General features: G+C 43.2%; 1 protein-coding gene across 22 annotated transcripts in view; it reads left to right on the forward strand.

Annotated features, from left to right (window-relative positions):
• Nucleotides 1-22,089, forward strand: part of AKAP13 (A-kinase anchoring protein 13) — a 186,241-nt gene that overhangs the window by 30,278 nt on the left and 133,874 nt on the right. For 20 of the 22 annotated variants that reach the window (XR_004975200.1, XR_004975199.1, XM_036355844.1 and 17 more), the window contains exon 2: nt 16,775-16,818. Coding sequence is in view for 20 of the 22 variants with exons in the window: in XM_036355850.1 (XP_036211743.1) it covers nt 16,775-16,818 (44 nt within the window). In the remaining 2 variants the exon portion in view is untranslated. Of the gene's footprint in view, nt 1-6,053; nt 6,165-16,774; nt 16,819-19,042; nt 19,073-22,089 lie in introns of those variants that run through there. The other 2 variants (XM_036355845.1, XM_036355847.1) reach the window with 2 other exon arrangements.

Consider the following 22,089-nt stretch of genomic DNA (forward strand, 5'->3'; position numbering starts at 1 on the left):
TTGTGAGGTTTGGGGCATATTCTCTTCCTCCTGTATTGCTTCCCCAATTCCTAGAACAACAATATGCTTTAACCTAGAAGCATATACTGTGGCTTTAGAAGCACAAACGAAAGCATGTGTTGGGGGAGAGAGAATTTTGATCATGCTAAAATCTAAATTTCAGTCATATATCTAGGGCTACCATTCTTTCTTTAAAAAAATATATTGATTTTTTTACAGAGAGGAATGGAGAGGGATAGAGAGTTGGAAACATTGATGAGAGAAAAACATCGATCAGCTGCCTCCTGCACATTCCCTACTGGGGATGTGCCCTCAACCAAGGTACATGCCCTTGACCGGAATCGAACCTGGGACCCTTCAGTCTGCAGGCCGACGCTCTATCCACTGAGCCACACCGGTCAGGGCCACCATGTCCTTTTTACCCAGATTTCTTCACAGCAATATCATGGGAGATTTGGACAGGTATTTGTTGAAATTTAGACACACTTATCAATCCAGTGGATGAAGACAGTTACTAAGAAAAAAAGAACTCTGCTCTCCTAACTGCAAAATAATCCTCCATCTCTTTTATTCTTAAATCATCTTTTAGGGCTCAGGACGTATCTCTCTGGCCTGGGACAAACTCCTTTAAATCAGACATTGAAACTTTCTCCATGTTTTGGGCTGTTCATTTTTTTTTTTTCTGTTATTTATTCTATTTCATGTAGTCTGAGGTTCATTCTCATTGGTAGAACAGAAGGAAATAAAATAGATAAGGAATTCTTTGATATGCTTCCTTTTGTACTCTTCCTTATTTGTATTTGTCTTGCCTCACACATGGAAAAACAGAAAAGTCCTTTTATAGTCCACAGCATGTTCCTAAGCTTTCATCTTTGGCGTAAAGAATCATACCCTTCTGTCCTTTCTCTCTAAACGGTGGTAAGTTCTCCTTGTTATAAGCAAATTCAGAAGTGTTTAATTGTTAGTCACTCCGATGCACACACTGACCGTTTTAGTTAAACAGGCCTTTCTGCTTTGGTTGGAGATGGCTGTTAAATAAGGTGCTAGCGATGAAAACTAATCCTGGCCACTTCTTCTTAATCAGAAGCCAAATAACAAGGCACGCACTGCCTCAGCGTCTGTAGGAAACTCGCTGCCCTCACTTGCTCTTTTCTTACGGCTCCGGTTAGCAGCTCTCTGCTCCCACCGTGAGCCCTCCCCTCATGTCAAGTGACTGCTTTTCCTGAACTCATGAGCCTCCCTGAAAGTTCCGCGAGGTTAAGCTCCGGGGAGGTATTTTCTGAGTCCATTCAATACATACAACAATCACTAATTTATTATCTACGGTGTGCCAGGCACTGACTGTAGCTAAGCATTCTACTTACATTTTCTGCTTAATCCTCCCAGGAGTGTTGTAAGAAAATATGATCTGCTTTATTTGACTGAAGGTTAGAGAAGTCAAATGAAATGCTCCAGACCTCATAGAAATAATCTCTATCAGCATTTGTATCAATCTTTAAAAGTAACTTATCTAAAATAGTAAGAGGCATACCTAGAATTCTAATCCAGGTCTATTTCACCTCGAAAGTGAGTGGTCATGTCGTCCCTGTCGTACCCCCCCCCCCCCCAATTGCTATTGAGGGCTCACTGTGGGGTGGTACTGTGCCAGGTGCTTTAGAGAATATGAAGTTGAAGAAAATACACTCTTGGCTTTTAAAGGCTTAAAAAAAAAAAAAAAAAAGGGAGAGCCATTAGGAGTTTCTTAAAAGAGAGGACCTACCATTCTTTTGGGAAGTAGTGGGTTGAATTTGTTCATCTGTGCAGTTGGAGCCATAGAAGTAGGTGGAGATGATGTCGCAGCTCCACGGTGTCCGGTTGTCGTCCTTGACTCCTTGCGGTGACCCGTAGGTCACGCTCCTTGGGCACAGCTGTGTCCTCAGGCCTGTCCATTGCAGACATCTGCTGCGTGGTCACGGACAAAGTGTTTGCTTTTATATTAGGCTTTTCCATGAACTGTGTCTGTCTGCACATACAGAACTGCAGCGCTGGGTGAAGGATGACTTTGAGTTGTGACTACATTGCTTAATTGTGGTGAATGCTGTATTTGACCTTTTTTTTTTTTAGTATATTTTTATTAATTTCAGAGATGAAGGTTGATTTCAGAGAGGAAGGGAGAGGGGGAGAGAGAGAAACATAAATGATGAGAGAGAATCACAGATCGGCTGCCTCCTGCTCACCTCACACTGGGGATCGAGCCCACAACACAGGCATGTGCCCTGACAGGGAATCGAACCGTGATCTCCTGGTTGATACTTAACCACTGAGCCACACCGGCCAGGCCATATTTGGCCGTATTTGACCTTTCTAAGTCAGCGTGTCATGAAAAGAGATTTGAATGTTTGCCAGATGGAAGTAGGTCTCTTCAAGGGGTGAGGCTTCTGCCCCACTAACCTTTAAGTATCCCTTAACAGTAAGTACCCTCTTCATTCTGACTTTCAATATGGAAAAGTGTGGAACTTAACTTATGGAGATTTAGAACTTGAAGTAGTAGAAAAATAAAATGACCCCTAATCTCCCAGGAATAATCACTGGACATTGGCGTGATCTGTACACGAACGGGGCAGCCAACCTGTGTCTGAAACTGAATGGAGATTGGAGCTGCCATCTAAGAGCCAAACGTTGACCTGAGTTTAGTTAACTGACTGCTCAAACAAAGATTCTTTGGAGGAATGGAACAATCCAGAGCCACCACAATATCTAGGACTCAACCTAAAATTAAGCAAAATATGAGGTAACAGGAGAATGTGACCCACTCCGAAGAGAAATCTAGTTAATGGAGATCGCTCCCCAGATGACCCAAGTGTTGGATTAAGCGGATAAGGATGTAAAAGCAGCCAGTGTTACTGTACGCAGGAAGAACTACTTGTAATGAAAAGCTACAAAATCTCGGCGCAGAAATAAAAATGTGAACCACGAAACATGATCTGAAATAAAAATTTTATAGGATGCTCATAACAGATGACTCCAAAAAACCACTGAACTTTTAGATGAATAAGAATTATTTAATCTGAAGAACAGAGAAGAGATTGGAACAACAATGGGCAGAACCCCAGAGATCTGTGGGACAGTGAAAAAAAAAAGACGATGATATGCATGTAATTGAGGTTTTAGAAAGAAGAGAGGGTGAATGGGATAGAAAAAAATCTTTGGAGGAATAGGGATAAACATTTCCTAAACTTAATGGAAGGATTCAGCAGAAGTCATTGCTGTTTGACACTGTGTATAAGGAGGAGGAAAAGGATGGGCGCGCACCTAGGAAGATGGGAGGCTCGACTGTCCTGCTTTCCCCCCGAACGTCCTGTCTTAACCAGCCTGACGGATCTCCCTCCCTGCGTGTTTCTTTCCGGGTCTTGCAGATCGCACTGTTAGGAGATGGGGAGATTAAGTCGCAGCCAAGACAAAACTGCACAAAATGGTAGAATATGCTGGCTTTTTGAAACGTGCCAGGGCTGGCTTCTGTCGGAGGTGTGCAGCGAACACTGGCTCTTTTTGTGTGCGCTGCTTTCCCCTTGCCTCCCTTCTTTGCTCTCCTTTCCTGCTACCTTCTTCTTGTTTCTGAGAAAGGGCAAAAAGGAGACCGGTGCGTTTGTGCTGGACTGGCCACATCGGAGGCAGTGAGTTCTGCTGATACCCGTCGGCTTTGGCAGAGCAGCCTCCGGGGAGGCTTCTGTTGGGCCTTTGCTTTTCTCTCCTGGGTGGTGATGTTGGTGGCAGTGCTGAGAGCTCCTTGGCAATGAGTTGCGGTTAATGTGCCTGGGATGAAGCGTGGATGCCAGAGTCCTCTGATTCTGACCTTAACCTTTCAGAAAAGCATGCTCACACACAGCTAGCATGCACTGATGAGGCTATACTGATTGGTAAAGTTTGAAATACTGCCCTAAGCCCCTGTTCCCTCTTCCTTGCTTAGACCTCTCCGAAGCCCGGCTGGTGAGGCTCAGTGGTTGAGCATCAACCTATGAACCAAGAGGTCACAGTTCGATTCCCAGTGTGGGACGTGCAGGAGGCAGCCGATCAATGATTCTCTCTCATTATTGATGTTTTTATCTCTTTCTCCATTTCCCTTCCTTTCTGAAATAACACCCCGCCCCCTTTTCTGAAATAAAAAACCCACACACAGATTCTGTGATCCGACAACCCAAAGGGTTGAAGTCTGGCATGAGGGGTGGGTGCCTCTATTAGGCTTTATCAGACCAGTGAGTTCCCTGGTTGTACAGATTCAGACATCTCTCTTGCCTGTTCTCTAGTTCCCCTGCCCTGGGTGTCACCAGTGTGTGCCCTGCATAGGTGTTAGGAGTCCAGTTCCTGGGTTTGGGAGGTCGTACAGCCTGGGATTAATAAAGGAAGAGCTTGGAGTCTAACTGCAGAGTTTACCACTCTTGAGCCAGGTGTCCTTACACAAACAAGTGCTTTGAACCCCGATGTCCATTTTCTTGTAGGAAGGGATAGATCCACTTCTAAGGAGTTTTGGAAGCTTCAAAAGGATCTGTATATGGCAGCGGTTCACAACCTGTGGGTCGCGAGCCCTTTGGGGGGTCGAACGACCCTTTCACAGGGGTCGCCTAAATACATCCTGCATATCAGATATTTACATGACGATTCATAACAGTAGCAACATGACAGTTATGAAGTAGCCACGAAAATAATTTTATGGTTGGGGGTCACCACAACATGAGGAACTGTCTGAAAGGGTCGCGGCATTAGGAAGGTTGAGAACCCCTGGAATATGGTAATATGGCCTTTAGGTGATTATTTATTCCTTTGCTTTTCTTTTGGTTTCATCATCACCAGTTATTCTAGGTCATTCATCATTTTGTACATTTTGTGTGCCATTCCGTTTAAGGAATGAGTTTCAGAGGGAGTTGAACACTGGTAGTTTCTTTCTCTTGTCTCTTTGGAGAGGAGACCGAAGTCCACAGGTCCAGGAGGGTTGCCACGACTGTGCATCCCATGAGCGGTGAGGCCTTGGTGAGCCCATACCTGAATGCTAACTAAGGAGCGTCTCCTTGGAGACGTCATAGCTGAGATTTCAGATTCCCCAACTCTGGCTTCGTTCTCTCTCATCTGCATTCTGTATTTGCTCCTTGCTCTGATCTGGGGTAGTATTCAGGGCCTATAATGGAAGGTTGTGGTATGTGTGTCTTCAGTCTGTCCACCTTGCTTTGGAACTGCTTTGTTTTCTGATTTCCTGTTCAGCTTTATAGCAAACTTGAAGACTGCTAGTTTCCTGTGAGAAAAGCCAGTCCTTTCCAGTATGTGCCATGAAGTGATAGGCCGTCTGCTCCTCATTACAGTTTGAATTTCAATAAGGTATCGGTAAAAACACCGCAGTTTTGAATGTGAAAACCTCCCTGATCACACTCTGTAAGCTTGGGTATTGGTGTGGAAGCCTGATTATTACAGATTTTTGTAGACTTTAGGGGGAAAACATTCTCAGAAGTCCCTGTTGCTTCTCGAACTAAGTTACCGGGGCAGCAGATTTCAGCTGGGGAGGTTCGCCTGCCTTTGTGCAGAAGGGAGTCCATTCCAGCTGGTTCTCAAGCTCGTAAATATTTCCATTGGATGTGGGTAGGAACATGTTGGTCTGTTGAGTTGCTTTACTTGTTGGGTAACTCCGCAGCTGACTTTTTCTGTAGGCCGTTCTCTGCTCCTGGGAAAACAGAATAGGGCCATGAGGGAGGTGAAGCCGATGAATAGTCTGCAGAGCAACTTTACACAGACCGACGCCTCTGCCTTCTTTTCTCCCTTCAGTCGTTTAATCCCTGAAATGCTGCCTCTCCACAGTGTTTTCCATTTAAATGAATGAGAAGAACTTCTCTTCCTTCTCATCCCACTGTGTTTAGTCCCCGCCCCAGGAAATCGCCCTGCCTCATTTGTGTCTATACCTAAGGGAGCCAGCGTTTCTGTTTGTGGGATTGTGCCATGCTGGAGATGGGAGGAACTTGCACAACTTTCATGATTACCTAATCCAGCTCCTTCATTCACAACATGAAAAGTGGAGTCGGGAGTCTTGCTGCAGATGAGACAAGGCAGCAGGGGAGTAGAGGTTAAGAGCATGGATTTTTTTTAGCCGAATCTGGGTTCAGATTTTGGCTCTCCCTACTTACAAGCTGTGTGACCGTATACAGGTAACTTTAACCTTTGATCTCTTCATTTGTGTGAGGATGAGGGAGAGAACTGGAACAGTCAGTGCCAGCGAAGTTGATGTTGGTAGTCATGTCTCTGTAAGATGTCAGAACGGTAGAATTAGGGTGTTCACCTTTTGGATGAACTAATGAGAAGAACACACGTTGAGTACAAGAGGCTGCAACTTCTCTGCCAGTGAGTTACATGTATATTGTGTGGTTTTTGGAAGATAGGATTTCCGAAACCCAGTGAGTTTGTGTTTCCAGTATGTGCTTGAGAAAGAGTGAGGGTGGGGATGACTTTTAAAAATGCCCTTGAGTTTCAGAAACGGATTTTAGATGCCAGGAAGCAGCTTGTAACAAGAGGATGAGATCAGTTGGTATAATTGGAGCTCATTGCCAATCCTTTCAGTCTGCTCTCTGAACATTTACCAGGGTCCCTATTTCTGTGCAAACAGATGCGATAGGAAATGACAGGCCTCTCCATACAAATGTCATGTGCCAGGCTGGGGAGGAGAAGCCCCGGGTGGGAAGAATGTGCGGTAGAGCCAGCAGTCACTCCTTGCCTTCATCTTTGCTTAGCGTTTTCCTGGAGGAGGTGCTGGGGCAGTTGGATGCCATTTAAATCAGCGGTTCTCAACCTGTGGGTCGCGACCCCTTTGGCGGTCGAACGACCCTTTCACAGGGGTCGCCTAAGACCATCCTGCATATCAGATATTTACATGACGATTCATCACAGCAACATTATAGTTATGAAGCAGCCACGAAAATAATTTTATGGTTGGGTCACAACATGAGGAATTGTATTTAAAGAGCCAGAAGGTTGAGAACCACTGATTTACATGGTCCTGGAGATGATTTAGAATGTGATCTTTGGTTTGGTTGTACCAGCGTTTGTGAAGGGGAACAGGGGAAAGAAAGAGGAATCAGGAGTATATTTTTAAAACTATGAGAAGAGTTGACCGAAGAGCTTTTACCTCATGGGGCAGGGACCGAAGCTCGGTTGGCATGTGGTTTTTACCCTCTGCTTCCTGCTGATGGAGAGCCAGCCACAAAGACAACTGTTTTCAGCCCAAGTTTGATAGTCAAAACCCCTTTTTCATCTTAGAGGGAGAACTGGTATTACTGAGGTTTTAACTTTAAACTACCAAAGTGGTGGGAATTTGAGTGGGATCTACTTTTTTGTTTTGTTTTTGTTAATCCTTCCCCTTAGGATATTTTTCCATTGATTTTTATTTTACTTATTTATTTATTTTTTCCATTGATTTTTTAGAGAGAGTGAGGTGGGGGGGGAGAGAAACGTCATTGAGAGAGAGATAATTGATTGTACCCTCACCAGGGTGGGGGATAGAGCTGTAACCAAGGTACTTGCTCTTGACTGGAATCGAACCCAGGACCCTGAAGTCTGCGAGCTGATGTTCTCTTCACTGAGCCAAACCGCCTAGGGCAGGGGTGGGCACCACGGGCCATAGTTTGCCCATGGCTGGCCTAGGGCGAGTGGGATCTATTTTTCAAGGGCTCTGCAAGTAAGCAGTAAGGATTTTCTTCCTAGTTTTCCATCTTGCATGACTTTTTTTCTTGTGGGTTGTCCTATGCCAGGTGTGCCTGTTTGCTAGGCTGCTGTCAGGGAAAGGACGCTTACAGAGCATCTTCTGTGTCACCACGCACCACGTTAGTGCTGCACAGGTTTATGTGACCTACAGCGGTTCTCAGAGGCGAGTGATGATTTGACTGTGTTTCAGACAGAGGACAAAGGCCCTATAGGGAGCGAGCAAGGGGTTGGACCACAGCTCCCTCCTCCCACATTGCCCACCTGCAGTGGCCACAGCAGTCCATCCTTTCTCAGTTGGGGCTGGATGGTCAAGGTGTGATTCTTTGCTGTGGCCAGCTCTGATTTTTTTAAAAATATATTTTATTGATTCTTTACAGAGAGGAAGGGAGAGGGATAGAGAGTTAGAAACATCGATGAGAGAGAAACATCGATCAGCTGCCTCCTGCACACCCCCCACTGGAGATGTGCCCGCAACCAAGGTACATGCCCTTGACCGGAATCGAACCCGGGACCCTTCAGTCCGCAGGCCGACGCTCTAGCCACTGAGCCAAACCAGTCAGGGCCAGCTCTGATTTTTGGAGCAACCTTAGCTCTTCTGTCTTTCACATCAGTCTGAATTTTGGCCGTCTTCTAACCATGACTGTTTTAGCGCTGAGCCAACTGTTTGCTGTTGTCTGTGTGTGTGTGTGTGTGTGTAGGCGCTGCTGTCGGGCCCATGTAATGTAAGTGGGGAGTCAGAAAGCCAAGATCTCAGAGCTCTGGAGAGTTTACTTGGACTATTTATGGTTTGTTGTTCCATCCAGTCTCTGTCTAGAGCACACGTTCACCTGTTTGTTGAATTGAATGAGTCCCCATTGTTGCCTTTATGTATCTTGTTTGCATGCTTTACAGCAAGCATGTCAAACTCAAAGGCTAACATGGGCCAATAAACGAGACATGCGGCCTGTGGGCAGCGAGTTTGACATGCTTGCTCTACACCCCTCCTCATCCCATCCACACTGTATTGCTTTCTGGATGCCTGAGCTCTCTGAGGACACAGGTGGCTGCTTCTCCCTTCTATACTTGCTCCCAGCTAACAAAACCTGCAAAGCAAGTTTTACTTTTAGGACAGTATGCCTGGTAATCTTTATTCTTTCCCCCCTAGATTAATTTGTTTTTATTGTAAAGATACTCAGGAAAAGTAGCCAATTGAATTGATCATATGACCAAATTATTAACAATTGAGTCATTCTATTATAACACTGATATCATGAAACATCTATACTATGTATTCTTTGAATTTTGAAGTGTAATTTAAAGGCAAGGGTATTGTGTGGTAGATGCCTGACTACTTCTCTTTTAATTATGTTAAATATTTAGAGTCTCGCGTGCATGGGAACTTGGCCTGTTTCTGCATTTACAAAAAATGATAATCATTATGCCTTTCTGTTATGTGCCATTTAGCTCCTCACATTTAGCTAGAAATCCTAAAATGCTTTAAAGCATCAGGTTGTATTTCTTAAGACAACTTTATTTTTTAACTTAGTTCAACTGGGGAAATTGATTTTCCATCTGTTCAGTGTTTGATAAGTTCTGAACATATGTGGCCCTCTAAGAGTTTCCGATTAAGAGGAATTCAGAACATTGGAAATACAGGAAATAATCTCTAAAGTTTCATGTGTATCTGTTATTTCTAATTACAGAACAAATGTAATACCACCCAAACTTAGACTAGCAGTAACTTTTTAATTGGATGAAAAGCTGCCCTTTAAATCATTCTTTTTAAACCATTTTCAATGCATTGATCAATGCATAAAGGTGTTTTTTAACCTGGTAGTAGGTTTTAAACTCAGTCGAGATCTAATCTTACCCATTATCTTAGTATGGTCAAACACTTGTTATATTTGTTTTCTGAAGCAGTATGTCTGAATTGAAAGGGAATTATTTTGATTAATAGCCAACAGAATAAGCCCCAACTTTTTGTTAATGAGCGTTTTCAAAATGCATAAGAGCCTTACCTCCTCCGCTGTGGCCGTAGGGAGTGCAGGTTCGGTTCCTGGAGCCCCAGCCTGGGTGTTACTCAGAGAGATTAGGGACGGATCCCTTTCCCCTGTGTGAGAGGTTGAGAGACATTTCCACTTCATTGAAGACAATGTCTCAAAATCCCCGAGACAGAATAACCATTTCACAATTTAAAACATTGAAACCTTTCTGTTGTCTGTTTCTAACACCTCTCCTGCCTGCCACTTAGGGCAATAATCCGATAGTGCTTTTGCTATGTAATGTGTCCAAGAAGGTGGGCTGTGTGTCACTGAATAATTCCCAACAGAGTGGCCTCTCTAGGTCCTGGCATTTGCCCAGGTAAGGTTGACAGCTCAGTGATGTCTCATTGGGTGAGGGCCTATTTGCCTGTAGTTTTTCCAAATGATTTCTAAGTAATCGTGTTAATACATTGGGCTGCTTGCTTTTGGGGCCATAAAAGTTGGGGAGGATGAAGGAAGTATAAAGGCTTGAACTTGGCAGTCTCTTTACCGGATATCTATTTTAACCCCCTCTGAAGTTCATTTACATAAAGCCCAGCTGTGTGCAGATTTTTCTAAATTTAAGGTCTCGTATTCTTACAGCCATAGGGATAAGAGTGTCAGCACTTACTCAAATTATGGTCTTGCTCTCCTGTGTCTGGACCTCCTGGCAGCTGACAGTTCCGTTTCCTTTGGATAACAGGATACAGCTGGTGGCAGGGCTCTCACCTGTGGAATGGCCAGCCATTTGGAGCTTTCTTCTCCATATAGGTCTCTGCAAAGCAGCACAGGCCATTTTTGCAGGAAACCACAAGCCTGTGTGTTCAACACCAAAAGAGAATTGAAATAACATGTGCATGAGTTCCTCTTCCCAGAGGCACCACCTTCCTGTGGGAGCTAAGTATAGCGTTCAGCAGCTCCTCTGCCTCCGCTGTGAGATTGTCCAGGTAGATGCTGCTCAGTTCCCCTGCGCTGGTCCCGGTAACAGCTCTCTGGCCCATGAAGCACATCGGTCAGGCTAGATTTCTTTTTCTTTTTTTAAAAAAATACATTTTATTGATTTTTTACAGAGAGGAAGGGAGAGAGATAGAGAGTTAGAAACATCGATGAGAGAGAAACATCGATCAGCTGCCTCCCGCACATCTCCCACTGGGGATGTGCCCGCAACCCAGGTACATGCCCTTGACTGGAATTGAACCTGGGACCCTTCAGTCCGCAGGCCGACGCTCTATCCACCGAGCCAAACCGGTTTCGGCCAGGCTAGATTTCTTAACACCTGGCGGATCCATGCTTCCTTTAATGAGCTCTTAGATTACACTTCTGGGACTAGAGACTGTACTAAGTATGTTTTTATTGATTTCAGAGAGGAAGGGAGAGGGAGAGGGAGAGGGGAATAGAAATATCAATGATGAGCCCTAACTGGTTTGGCTCAGTGGATAGAGCGTCAGCCTGCGGACTGATAGGTCCCGGGTTCGATTCCGGCCAAGCGCATGTACCTTGGTTGCGGGCACATCCCCAGTGGGAGGTATGCAAGAGGCAGCTGATTGATGTTTCTCTCTCATCAAGGTTTCTAACTCTTTATCCCTCTCCCTTCCTCTCTGTAAAAAAATGAATAAAATATATTAAAAAAAATAGAAATATCAATGATGAGCGAGAATCATTGGTCGGCTGCCTCCTGCATGTTCAGCCACTGAGCCACACTGGCTAGGCCACATTTTAGAGCTCTCTCCTGGAACTTTTTAAAGAAAAGAGGTGGGTACCCCAGAAGCACCTTTTTCAAAGGTTGCTTACTCCTGTGTTGGCAGCGGGGAGCTACAGAACGAAATGGCCTGTGGGAGGCTGAGTCAGAGGTGCAGAAGGAGCAGGAGAGATTTTCTCAAGGTGATAAGGCCTTGGCACTCTGGTCTGCAAGCAGAGGCAGGTAGACAGACCAGTGACTCCTGCGTGGGGCGGCAGGGGGTGCGGGCTGCTTCTGAGACCCCTTCTGCTGATAAACTGCTGTGGCTGACAGGCTATGGCTAGGGTCTAGGACAGGGGTGGGCAAACTGTTTGACTCGAGGGCCACCATGGGTTCTTAAACTGGACCGGAGGGCCGGAACAAAAGCATGGATGGAGTGTTTGTGTGAACTAATATAAATTCAAAGTAAACATCATTGCATAAAAGGGTACGGTCTTTTTTTGCAATAGTTTTATTCATTTCAAACGGGCCGGATCCGGCCCGCGGGCCGTAGTTTGCCCACAGCTGGTCTAGGATGAGGACCCCAGGGCCCGGGGGAATTGATTAGGAGCCACCGGCCGTACCTCAGGGAAATCACAGTGGGGTCCGGCCTGGCCTTACTGGTGGTCACACAACAGATTCTTGCTGTGTCTGGGTTTGAGTTTGACCTACATGATTACCAACTTCCTCTAGTGCTACCGTTTGTGAAGCTTTGAATCTGCAGTTGTGACTGAACAAACATTGGAGCTGGGCTTAAAAAAAAAAGTAAAGAAAAAGCAAAGCAAAGCAGAGATTTGTTGGTGCATAGCAGTTGTGTGGCTGTAATTTCTTTAAAAAATATTTTTATTGATTTCAGAGAGGAAGGGAGAGGGAGAGAGAGATAGAAACATCAATGATGAGAGAGAATCATCCATCAGTTGCCTCCTGCATGCCCCCTCCTGGGGATGGAGCCTGCCACCCGGGCATGTGCCCTGACCGGGAATCGAACCGGTGACCTCCTGGTTCAATGCTCAGCCACAGAGCCATGCCGCCGGGTGTGGCTGTAATTTCTGTAGGGTGGGTCTGTGCCAGAGGTTTGTGTGTTTTCTTCTCTCTCCCTTCTTTGGCTTCTAAGGCCACGCAGCTCTTGAGGTATGTGGCTTCACAGGGCTGTCTCTCCTGACTCCTCTCCCATCACCTCCTGCTTACACTCTTACTCTTCCGTGTAGGTCTGAACTCGGAGTGCCGCGTTCCTTTGTCACTAGGCTTCTCCTGTGTCCACGTGGTGAAACTTGGCAGGGGTTGGCCTTCTCCAGGCAGCTGTCTGGGCCTCCACCTTCTAGAGAGTTTATTGCTCCTTCCTGATCCCTGTAAAATTTTTATTCTTACTTTTATCACACTATCATATCATTACTGTTTACATGTGTGTCCCTTATTAAGTTGGTAGTTGCCATGTAGTAGTTATCCCTAAAGCTCAGCAGCTAGCTATATACATGTAACATTCTTGGGGCTCAGAAATATGAGATTAGCTAGTGTGCCAGGCAGATACTATGCACGCCTATAAAGAAAAGGAGACCCTAAGCACCGAAAAGGTTATGGTGTACTCTCCCATTTCAAAGTACGCGCTAAGATGAGGGTAAGAAAGTCAGAGTTCTGATTTTTAAATCGAAGTAATTTTTTTTTAAGTATTGAAGGCATTTTTATGGGAAGAGTTCTGGCTGAGAAACTGCTAAACATTGACTGTTAAACAAAAACTCAGAGTGTGCACTGTCGTTTTCAGGTTCACCCTCATCCCAAATGTTTGTGGGTTTTGAAGGGTTCACTGTAGCCCAGTCTTTGCAGGAGCCCTGGCCATGGAAATCCGTTTGAAGCATATTCTGCTCTGCAGGTACCCTGTAGGTAAAACATGTCTATTTATACTTGGCTGGATCCCCAAACAGCTGCACTGCTCAGATAGAGACTGGGGGTGGTTGTGGGGGATGGTTTGCACTTTTTTTTTTTTTTTGGTGTGTTTGGAAACGTCTCTGTTATGAATGACAAAAACCATGTCCACTGAAGTGATTGGTTTGTCAAACCTGGAGCAGCTGGTTCTAGGAAATGAGCCGAGATCACCAAGCTAACAGGTTCCAGAGAGTTTACAGTCTGCGGTGTAATTACCTGATACAGTGTTGGGGGCCTGTGATTCCCACAACCCCGGACTTGAATTAATTTCATTAATTGTGGAGCTCCTGTGAAAGGCTTCTCTAGTACAACGTGTGGGCATGGCTAAACAATAGTGAGTTGGGTTTATGTTACTACATACGGGACAGGCATTTTTGTTTTCATTGCCTTTTTAAATTAGCTTTAGGGACTGTTAATTGTACATTTCTTCAGTTTGCACATGTAGGAAAAAATGTCTTTTTACTCACTTTCAGTCCAGTGGTGATACATTTAATGACAGGGGACTTAAAAGAGATGTGCTATGTGTAATGCTTTCTTCCCGATTACAAAAAATGGTCTCTGTTCATTGTTTGAATAGTTGTGATCAAGAAACCGATAATTTAGGAATGAAAATTCCCTGTAATTCCCAGAAATATGCATACTAAACATTTCTGGGTATTTGTTCCTCCAGATTCTTTCCTATGATTATTTGGTTGTATGTTTGAATTGTAATTTACCCACCAGTATATTTTAAGACACAAATACCTCTCTGATGTACCTGCAGACTTTCATTTAACCATTATGGTTTCCAGTGTATTTTACTTGGTAGTCTCCAGTGAGACCCAGAAACTCTGCGAGGAAGAAGAAACTGTGGCTTCTCCTCTGTGCCTGGCAGTGTGCTTAATTAAGCATTTCACTTCGATTATCTATATTGTAAAAGGCCAGTGGCCGTAACGCTGTAATGACCAAATGACCAGTCCCCAGGAGGCGCATTGATGTGTCTCGCGGCGCGGTGGGTCTGGGGCCCGGGGGTCCTGTGGCGGCACCGCGGGTCTGAGTCTCGCGCAATTTCACGCATTGGGCCTTTAGTCTCTTATAATTTTGTCAACAACTCTACAGTATAGGCAGGGGCTACTGTGCCTTATGTATAGAAACAACTTAAGGAGACAGAGTTAGGCAAGTTAAGTGACTTGCTCAAAGTTAATCAGTAAAGAACTTGGGATGCCTACCCATTTAATTAGATTTCTGTGTAGAGAATATTGTGTAGCATATTATGCCTTTCCTGTATTGAGAATTGTTGTTTTTTTTTTAGTGGATAATATTGAGATGTCTAAAGCCTTCAAATGAGGACACATTGCTTCTTTGACTTATGAAGAAACTAGAGGCCCGGTGCACGAAATTTGTGCACAGGTAGGGTCCCTAGGCCTGGCCAGCAATCAGGGCCGATTGGGGCCTTCCTCGTTCTGTGCCGCCCCCTGGTGGTCAGCACACGTCATAGTGAGTGGTCGAACTCCTGGTTGGTCAAACTCCCGAGGGGACAGTTTGCATATTAGCCTTTTATTATATAGGGTAGCTTGTGAGTTTTTGACCTGATGTTGGCATTCGATGGCCCAGTGGCTGAATCTAGCCTGCTGCTCCTTTTTGGAAATAAAGTTTTATTGGAACATGCCACACTCGTTCATTTACATAGTGCAACAGACCATCTGACCCGCAAAGCCTGAAATAATTGCCTTCTGGCTCTTTGCAGAAAATGTTTGCTGACTGCTGCTGTGGACACCGATTTTTATTTAGGCTTCTAAGGTTTTGCTTTCATTTGTTCAGACACATTTTGCTAGAGAAGCTTTTAACAGAAACTCCACAATTAATGAAATTTCCAGGTTTGTCAGAATCATAGGTTCCCAACACTGTATCAGGTAATTATGCTGCAAGCCTTAAGTGCGCTCTCTTGCTCTCTCTCTCTCTCTCTCTCTCTCTCTCTCTCTCTATATATATATATATATATATATATATATACACACACACACACTTTTATTGATTTCAGAGGGGAAGGGAGGGGGGAGAGAGAGGGAGAGAGAGGGAGAGAGAGAGAGAAATAGAAACATGAATGATGAGAGAGACTCATCATTGATCAGCTGCTTCCTGCATGCCCCACACTGGAAATCGAGTCCTCAGCCGGGCATGTGCCCAGACCGGGAATCAAACTGTGACCTCCTGGTTCATAGGTTGATGCTCAAACACTGAGCTACACTGCCTGGGCAGATTACCAAAGTTTTAATTCATGTTTTAGTTTCCACTGGTATTTCTTCTGCTTGTGACAGCAGGAACACTTAAGTTCAGGCAAATTGGTTCATAAATTTATAGGTTCTTTGAATCCTTTGTTCCAGGCAAGTCTGAACAGGACCTAGAAAGCTGATTAAAAGTCCAGTGAGCACAGTGAGCTTAATTTTAAATTAAATGGGTATTTAATGCACTGAGAAAGTACTCAAGCGCTTCAATCTCCCTTTTTAATCCATGCTTGCTGTTTGAATCTGATGGGCTGGAAATCTTTCTTTTTCTACTACTAGAGTTGGTTCTTGCTACATTTCTCAAGCTTGGCGTTCATTGTGGATTTCTGCAGGTGATTTTAGCACCTAAGGGCACAAAAATGTTAAATGAAGGCAGGCAGGAAGGAAAGATGGCCCCAAGTGTGTGTGGTGGACCAGAGAATGAACTAGGGTAGGCATGAAGGTGGGCAGCCACCTGGCTGCCAGCATCGTCCTGCCTTTGTCCAGCAGCACTTATTGAAGCCTGCACCTGCCTCTGGTTGGAGATGAGTGGGTTTAAGAGTCTGGTTATATCTGCTCGCTGCCCCCCCCCACCCCAAGTGTGTAGCTGCCCTTTAGGTGAGCCTTAATCTCAGACATACACTTCCTGACCAAACTGGCAGATCTCTGAAGATTTTAATATTGAGAGGATTTTGTTCTTTAAATTATGTGCTGTCACTAAGGCATTGTTCTTTATTCTAAACATTTGGTCATTGATAACCTCCTATTTATTCTGTTTGGATTTCAGTTTATTCCTAATGAGATTCTGTGATCTGATAGAACACAAACCGTGGGATTTTATCTATGTTTTCATGTATGGGTGACATTTCTGTACTGTTGTTTATATTGCTGGTTAGTATGTGCTTTAATTCAGTTTCCTATTATGAACAGGTAAGACTTAGGCCACATTATAATGAAATTACTTTGGTCTGCTTCTCTGACTTATGAAGATGGGGTCAATTTATTCTCAAATTTAGGGTATTTGGCAAAGGACCTCCCCTTCTGAAGTCCACCACAGTTTTGGACTTCCGATTGTGCTCAGATAGCCACGCCCGGCATCTAAGACTTCAGGTGGTTTTTATATTTTTGGCAATAGCTTTTAATTTTATTCTCATTTATTTCTTCTCCCTTCTCTTTTTCAGTGTCCTGGGTCATGAAACTTAATCCACAGCAAGCTCCATTATATGTGAGTAAATTGTGACATTTCTTTTCATTTTATACTTATCTATCCTGTTTACTTACTTATAATAAACCCAAAGACATTGTCATATTATTTTTAACCATCTACACATGAATTTATATAGGCTTAACACAGTTTGGGAAATGAAATTTGATTTAGTAAATTCGAAATGACTCATACATGCATAGAAGACTGTGAGCTAAACGAGTTAGGGTGAGAAGCTGCACATATAAAACAATTGCATTGCTCTGCAAAATGGTTTTGTGGCTTCTTACTTTCACTGAAGTGCATTTCCGTTAGGGTAGAGTGCTCTTCCTACTGCCAGTGTGAGTTACCCAGTGTTGCCACTAGGTGGCGCTCTGCCATTGGCGAGAGAGCTGCTTGCTCTAGGAGTCTGAATGAACAGCTGAGGTACCATCTCCCAGAAGGGAGGGAATTGTAAGATGGCATGGATAAATGAATGAATCAGGGCTGGAGAGAGACATTTTTAGTTGGTTGTTGTTTTTTTTTAACTTTTCATGACACTGAATTATCTGAATCGGGGTGGTGAAAAGTGCCTGTTTGGTGAGGCACCTGCTAAGAGGGATGGATTGTTAGAGCTGCGAGGGGCCCGTGGATTTGGGGCTGTTATGGTCTGGAGAGTTCAAATAAATGGATTCACGCAATATGTGGCCATTTGTGTCTGACTTTCTTTCACTTAGCATAATGTTTGAAAGTTCGTGTTGGAGCATGTATCCATATTTGTTCCTTTTTATTGGCAAGTAATATTCCATTGTATGGATATACCACATTTTGTCCATCAGTTGATGGATTGGCATTTAGGTGGTTTTCTGTTTGGGGCTAGTATGAATAATGATGCTTTGAACAGTCATTTTTAAGTGTAGGCATATGTTTTCATTCCTCTTGGTATATACTTAAGCATATAATTGCTTTGCTACATGATAACTTCAACATTTAAGGAATTGGCAGTTTTCTATAGCAACTGCACCATTTTACATTTCCACCAGTAATGTTGAAGTTTCAGTGTTTCTATATTCATGCCAACACCTTCTGTTACCTGACTTTCTTATTGTAGCCATCCCAGTGGGTGTGAAACATTAATTGATTGTGGTTTTGATTTGCATTTCCCCAATGGCTGATGATTTCAGGCATCTTTATTTGTGCTTATTGGCCGTTTATATATCTTTGGCGAAATGTCTGCTCAGATCCCTTGCCCATTTTAAAATGGGGTTATGTGTCTTTTGTATATTTTTGGCAATAGCTTTTAATTGTAAGTGTTCTTTATATATTCTACATACAAGTCCCTTATCAGATATATGATTTGCACAGTTTTTTTTTTTCTATTCTATGGGTTAACACTTCACTTTTTAAAAGAAAAAATATTTATATTGATTTCAGAGAGGAAGGGAGAGGGAGAGAGAGATAGAAACATCAATCTATGATGAGAGAGAATCATTGATCGGCTGCCTCCTGCAGCCGACCCCTAGTGGGGATGGAGCCTGCAACCCAGGCATGTGCCCTTGACTGGAATCAAACCTGGGACCCTTCAGTCCGCAGGCTGATGCTCTATCCACTGAGCCAGACCAGCTAGGGCAGCACTTCACTTTCTTGATGGTGCTCTTTGAAGCACAGAAGTTTTTAGTTTGAATATGTGCAGTTTACCTATTATTTCTTTTATTGCTTGCACTTTTGGTATCATCTAAGAAGGCTTTGCCTAACTCAAGGTCACAAAGATTTATTCCTATGTTTTCTTCCAGCAGTTTCATAGTTTTAGCCCTTGGATTTAGGTATATGACTCTAGGGTTAATATTTTTCTGTGTAAGTATGGTTGTGTGGTAGTTGGGCAGACTCTACTGAGAATTTTTAAACTTCAGGTTTCAAGTGTATCTATCAGCAGTACACTCAATGGGCAGTTTGCTTTTCGTTTTTTGCAAGGAGAGTGAGTGTACTTCGTTCTCCATGAACTAGGTCACAGGGACTTAGGCTATTTTGGTGAAGAAAAGTAACTGTCACATGGCGGTCCATTGGAGAGGGCGTCAGTTCTCTGCCCCGAGAGGAAGAAATAATACACAAAAGGACAAAACTCATATGTGGAGGTTTTTCTCTCAGTTTATATTTAGGTCCTGCAGGGTGGGTATCAGCAGAAGAGAGGAAACTATTAGTAAATAAGGAAAAAGGCTGGATCCTGAGAAATATAAAGACACACAAATCTCACAGCACTTAATGGTGGAGACTTGCACAATTAATGTCCTTTTTAAAAGTAAGCAATCCAAGTTCAATCTTCCATTTCACGTTTTAAATTTTTTTAATGCTTTACTTGAAATAAGTTCAGATTTACAGAAAAGTTGCAGGAATGCAACTCACCTTTATTCATCTCTTATGAGCAGTTAGTCACATTAGCTTATCTGTCTCTGTATTATATATTTTTTAGTTGTTTGAAAGTTGCAAACATCATACCCCATTTCCCTAAATATTTCAGCATATATTTCCTAAGAACTAGGACATTATCTTTCATAACCACCGTACAATTAACAAAAACAGGAATCGTAACATCGATGTAATACTCTTGCGTAATGTAAGTCCATATCCAAATTTCTGTGATTATCCCAATAATGTCTTTTATAGCATCCCCTCCTAGCCCCTCCCCAATCCAGGATTTAATCCAGGATTACACGTTGTGCTTATGTCTGTTTAGTCTCTGAATGGTTCCTCTGCTTCTGTCTTTCATCATATTGACATTTTGGAAAATTATAGTCCTGTTTGTAACAGTTTGGGTTTGTATGATGTTTTCTTCTGATTGGGACAGGAATAGGACATAAATGATGCCCTGATTGGTGTATCATATTAGGAGAACACATACTATATTCTTGTCCAATTATTGGAGATGTACACTTTGATTTCTTGGTTATTATGGTGTTGAGTTTGCATAATTTGATTTATCTGTTCCAGAGGAATTGGGCATTTAAAGAAGATGATGTAAGTGTTCACTTTCCCCCTTTAATGTTGTTTCTGAATTACTATTACTAGTCCTAATGGGACTTATGATCTGAGTCACTTGTTTACAGTAAACTACACACAACAAACCACGTGACTGCTAATATGTTTCTATGAACACAGTACATGGGCGCTTTGGCTCCATAGCCCTTCTCACTGTAGAGATAAAAGCGTACACTTTCCCCAGGATGGGTAGGGGATAAGGGATGCTGTCAGATGGTAAAAGAAAAAGACACGTGAAACAAATGTTGGTATTTATTTATAAAACCAATGAAATAGGCCCTATCACCGCCCACACAGTAAGCCCCACTGACCTAGCAACCTAACAACTGGGCACTAGCAACAGTAAACAAATCCTCCCCCAGACTAACAGCTGAAAAGGAAGCAAGATTTTTAAACTTCCGAGGGAGTAGGAGGAGGAAAGGGTCTTCGGATGCCTCTTATCTTAGGCCCCAGGCTTATTCTGGAAGAGATCTGTGGAGGCCAGGCCTGAATCTCTACAAGGTGCAGCATGTGTCAAAAATAGAGACCTGGATTAATCCCACACTTGACATACCAGAGGAAGTCACTTTCCCCTGTCATCGTTTTGTACTCTTTTGGAGAAAAAGAGTACAATGTGATGATGCAGCCAAGTGAGTGTCCCACAGCCAGGTCTACGAGTGGAAATGAACTTTGTGAGCGAGGTGAACACTAGAGAAGAATTTGATGAGTCATAGGAATCATTATTTTCGGTGTTGTTGAACCCAGTCTTCTGGAAGAGTGAAGAAACTGAGCTACAGAGAGATTGAGGGATTAACCTAAAGTTTCATGGGGGTTGTGATAGAGCTGGTCAGGTATCAGAATCAGCAAGTAATTAGCGTAGGCAGTGTTACAGGAGGCAGGTCTCAGTTGGCTTGAATTTAGGAGTTCAAGTACATGCATAGAGAAGTTATAGTACAAGACTCAATAAATGTGCTAAGTAACAGGAAAAATAGTAGCAAAGAGAAGATTGGAAGAAGAGAGGAATATTTGAAAAGATAGCATTGATCTCCTTTTTCAGAGGAGTGAACAGGAAATGTCTTTATGGGCTGTAGACATTGGAGAATAGTTAACAGCTATCACTTGGAATCCCTCTTAAGTGGAAAAAGGAGTAAAAATAAAATATATTGTCTTATGTGTGTGTATCTATGAGCTTTTACTTTTTTTCTTTACTTAATTCTTTCACCTTTTCCACCCAGCCCCGTTCCCTCTCACAGCTAGCTGTCAGTCTGTTCTCTGTATCTGTATGTTTCTATTTTATTTGTTAACTAGAGGCCTAGTGCATAAAATTTGTGCAAGGGGTGTGTGTGTGTGTGTCTCCCCCTCAGCCTGGCTTGCACCCTCTCACAGTCCAGGATCCCTCGGGGGATGTCCGACTGATGGGCAGTTGGATATCCCTCTCGCAATCCAGGGCTGCTGGCTCCTAACTGCTTGCCTGCCTGCCTGACCGCCCCTAACTGCCTCTGCCTCGGCCCCCGCTGCTGCGGCTTAGTCTGGAAGGTTGTTTGGCTGTCCGGTCTAATTAGCATATTATGCTTTTATTATAGATTTGTTTATTAGATTCCACATATAAGTAAAATCATATGGTGCTGTCTATCTCTGACTGGCTTATTTCACTTAGCATAATGCTCTGCAGGTCCATCCATGCTGTCGCAAAGGGTAAGATTTTCTTCCTTTTTACAGCTGAGTAGTATTTCATTGTGTAAATGTACCGTAGTTGTTTTATCCACTCATCTACTCATGGGCACTTGGGCTGCCTCAAGTCTTCGCTATTGTAAATAATGCTGCAGTGAATATAGGGGTGCATATATTTTTTCGAATTCGTGTTTCTGGTTTCTTTGGATATATTCCCAAAAGTGGATTTGCTAGGTTTAAACCACTAAGTTTTGGGACAGTTTGTTATGTTAAGCAATTGATAACTGACACAATATGTTATATATATATATGTATGTATATATATATATATATATATATATATATATATATATATATACACACACACACACACACACACACACACACCTGTATCAATTTTTACATCTACCTATTTCTACAATGATTGATGTTTGTCAAAGGGTTGTAATAGTAAAATTATTTTTCTTGTAAATTGCAGTGCCTGCAGCTCTTGGATGCTTTTATGTATTAGAATAATGTTCTGTACCGGTTTCAAAGTGTTCTTGTGGGCATGGGGCACTTTATGGCTAATGATTCTTCAGCGTGGGTGGTGGCCATGGCTGACACTGACCAAGAAAGTTTATATTGCTG

Source organism: Myotis myotis, unplaced genomic scaffold (genome assembly GCF_014108235.1).
Source record: "Myotis myotis isolate mMyoMyo1 unplaced genomic scaffold, mMyoMyo1.p scaffold_m19_p_23, whole genome shotgun sequence".
Taxonomy (NCBI): Eukaryota; Metazoa; Chordata; class Mammalia; order Chiroptera; family Vespertilionidae; genus Myotis; species Myotis myotis.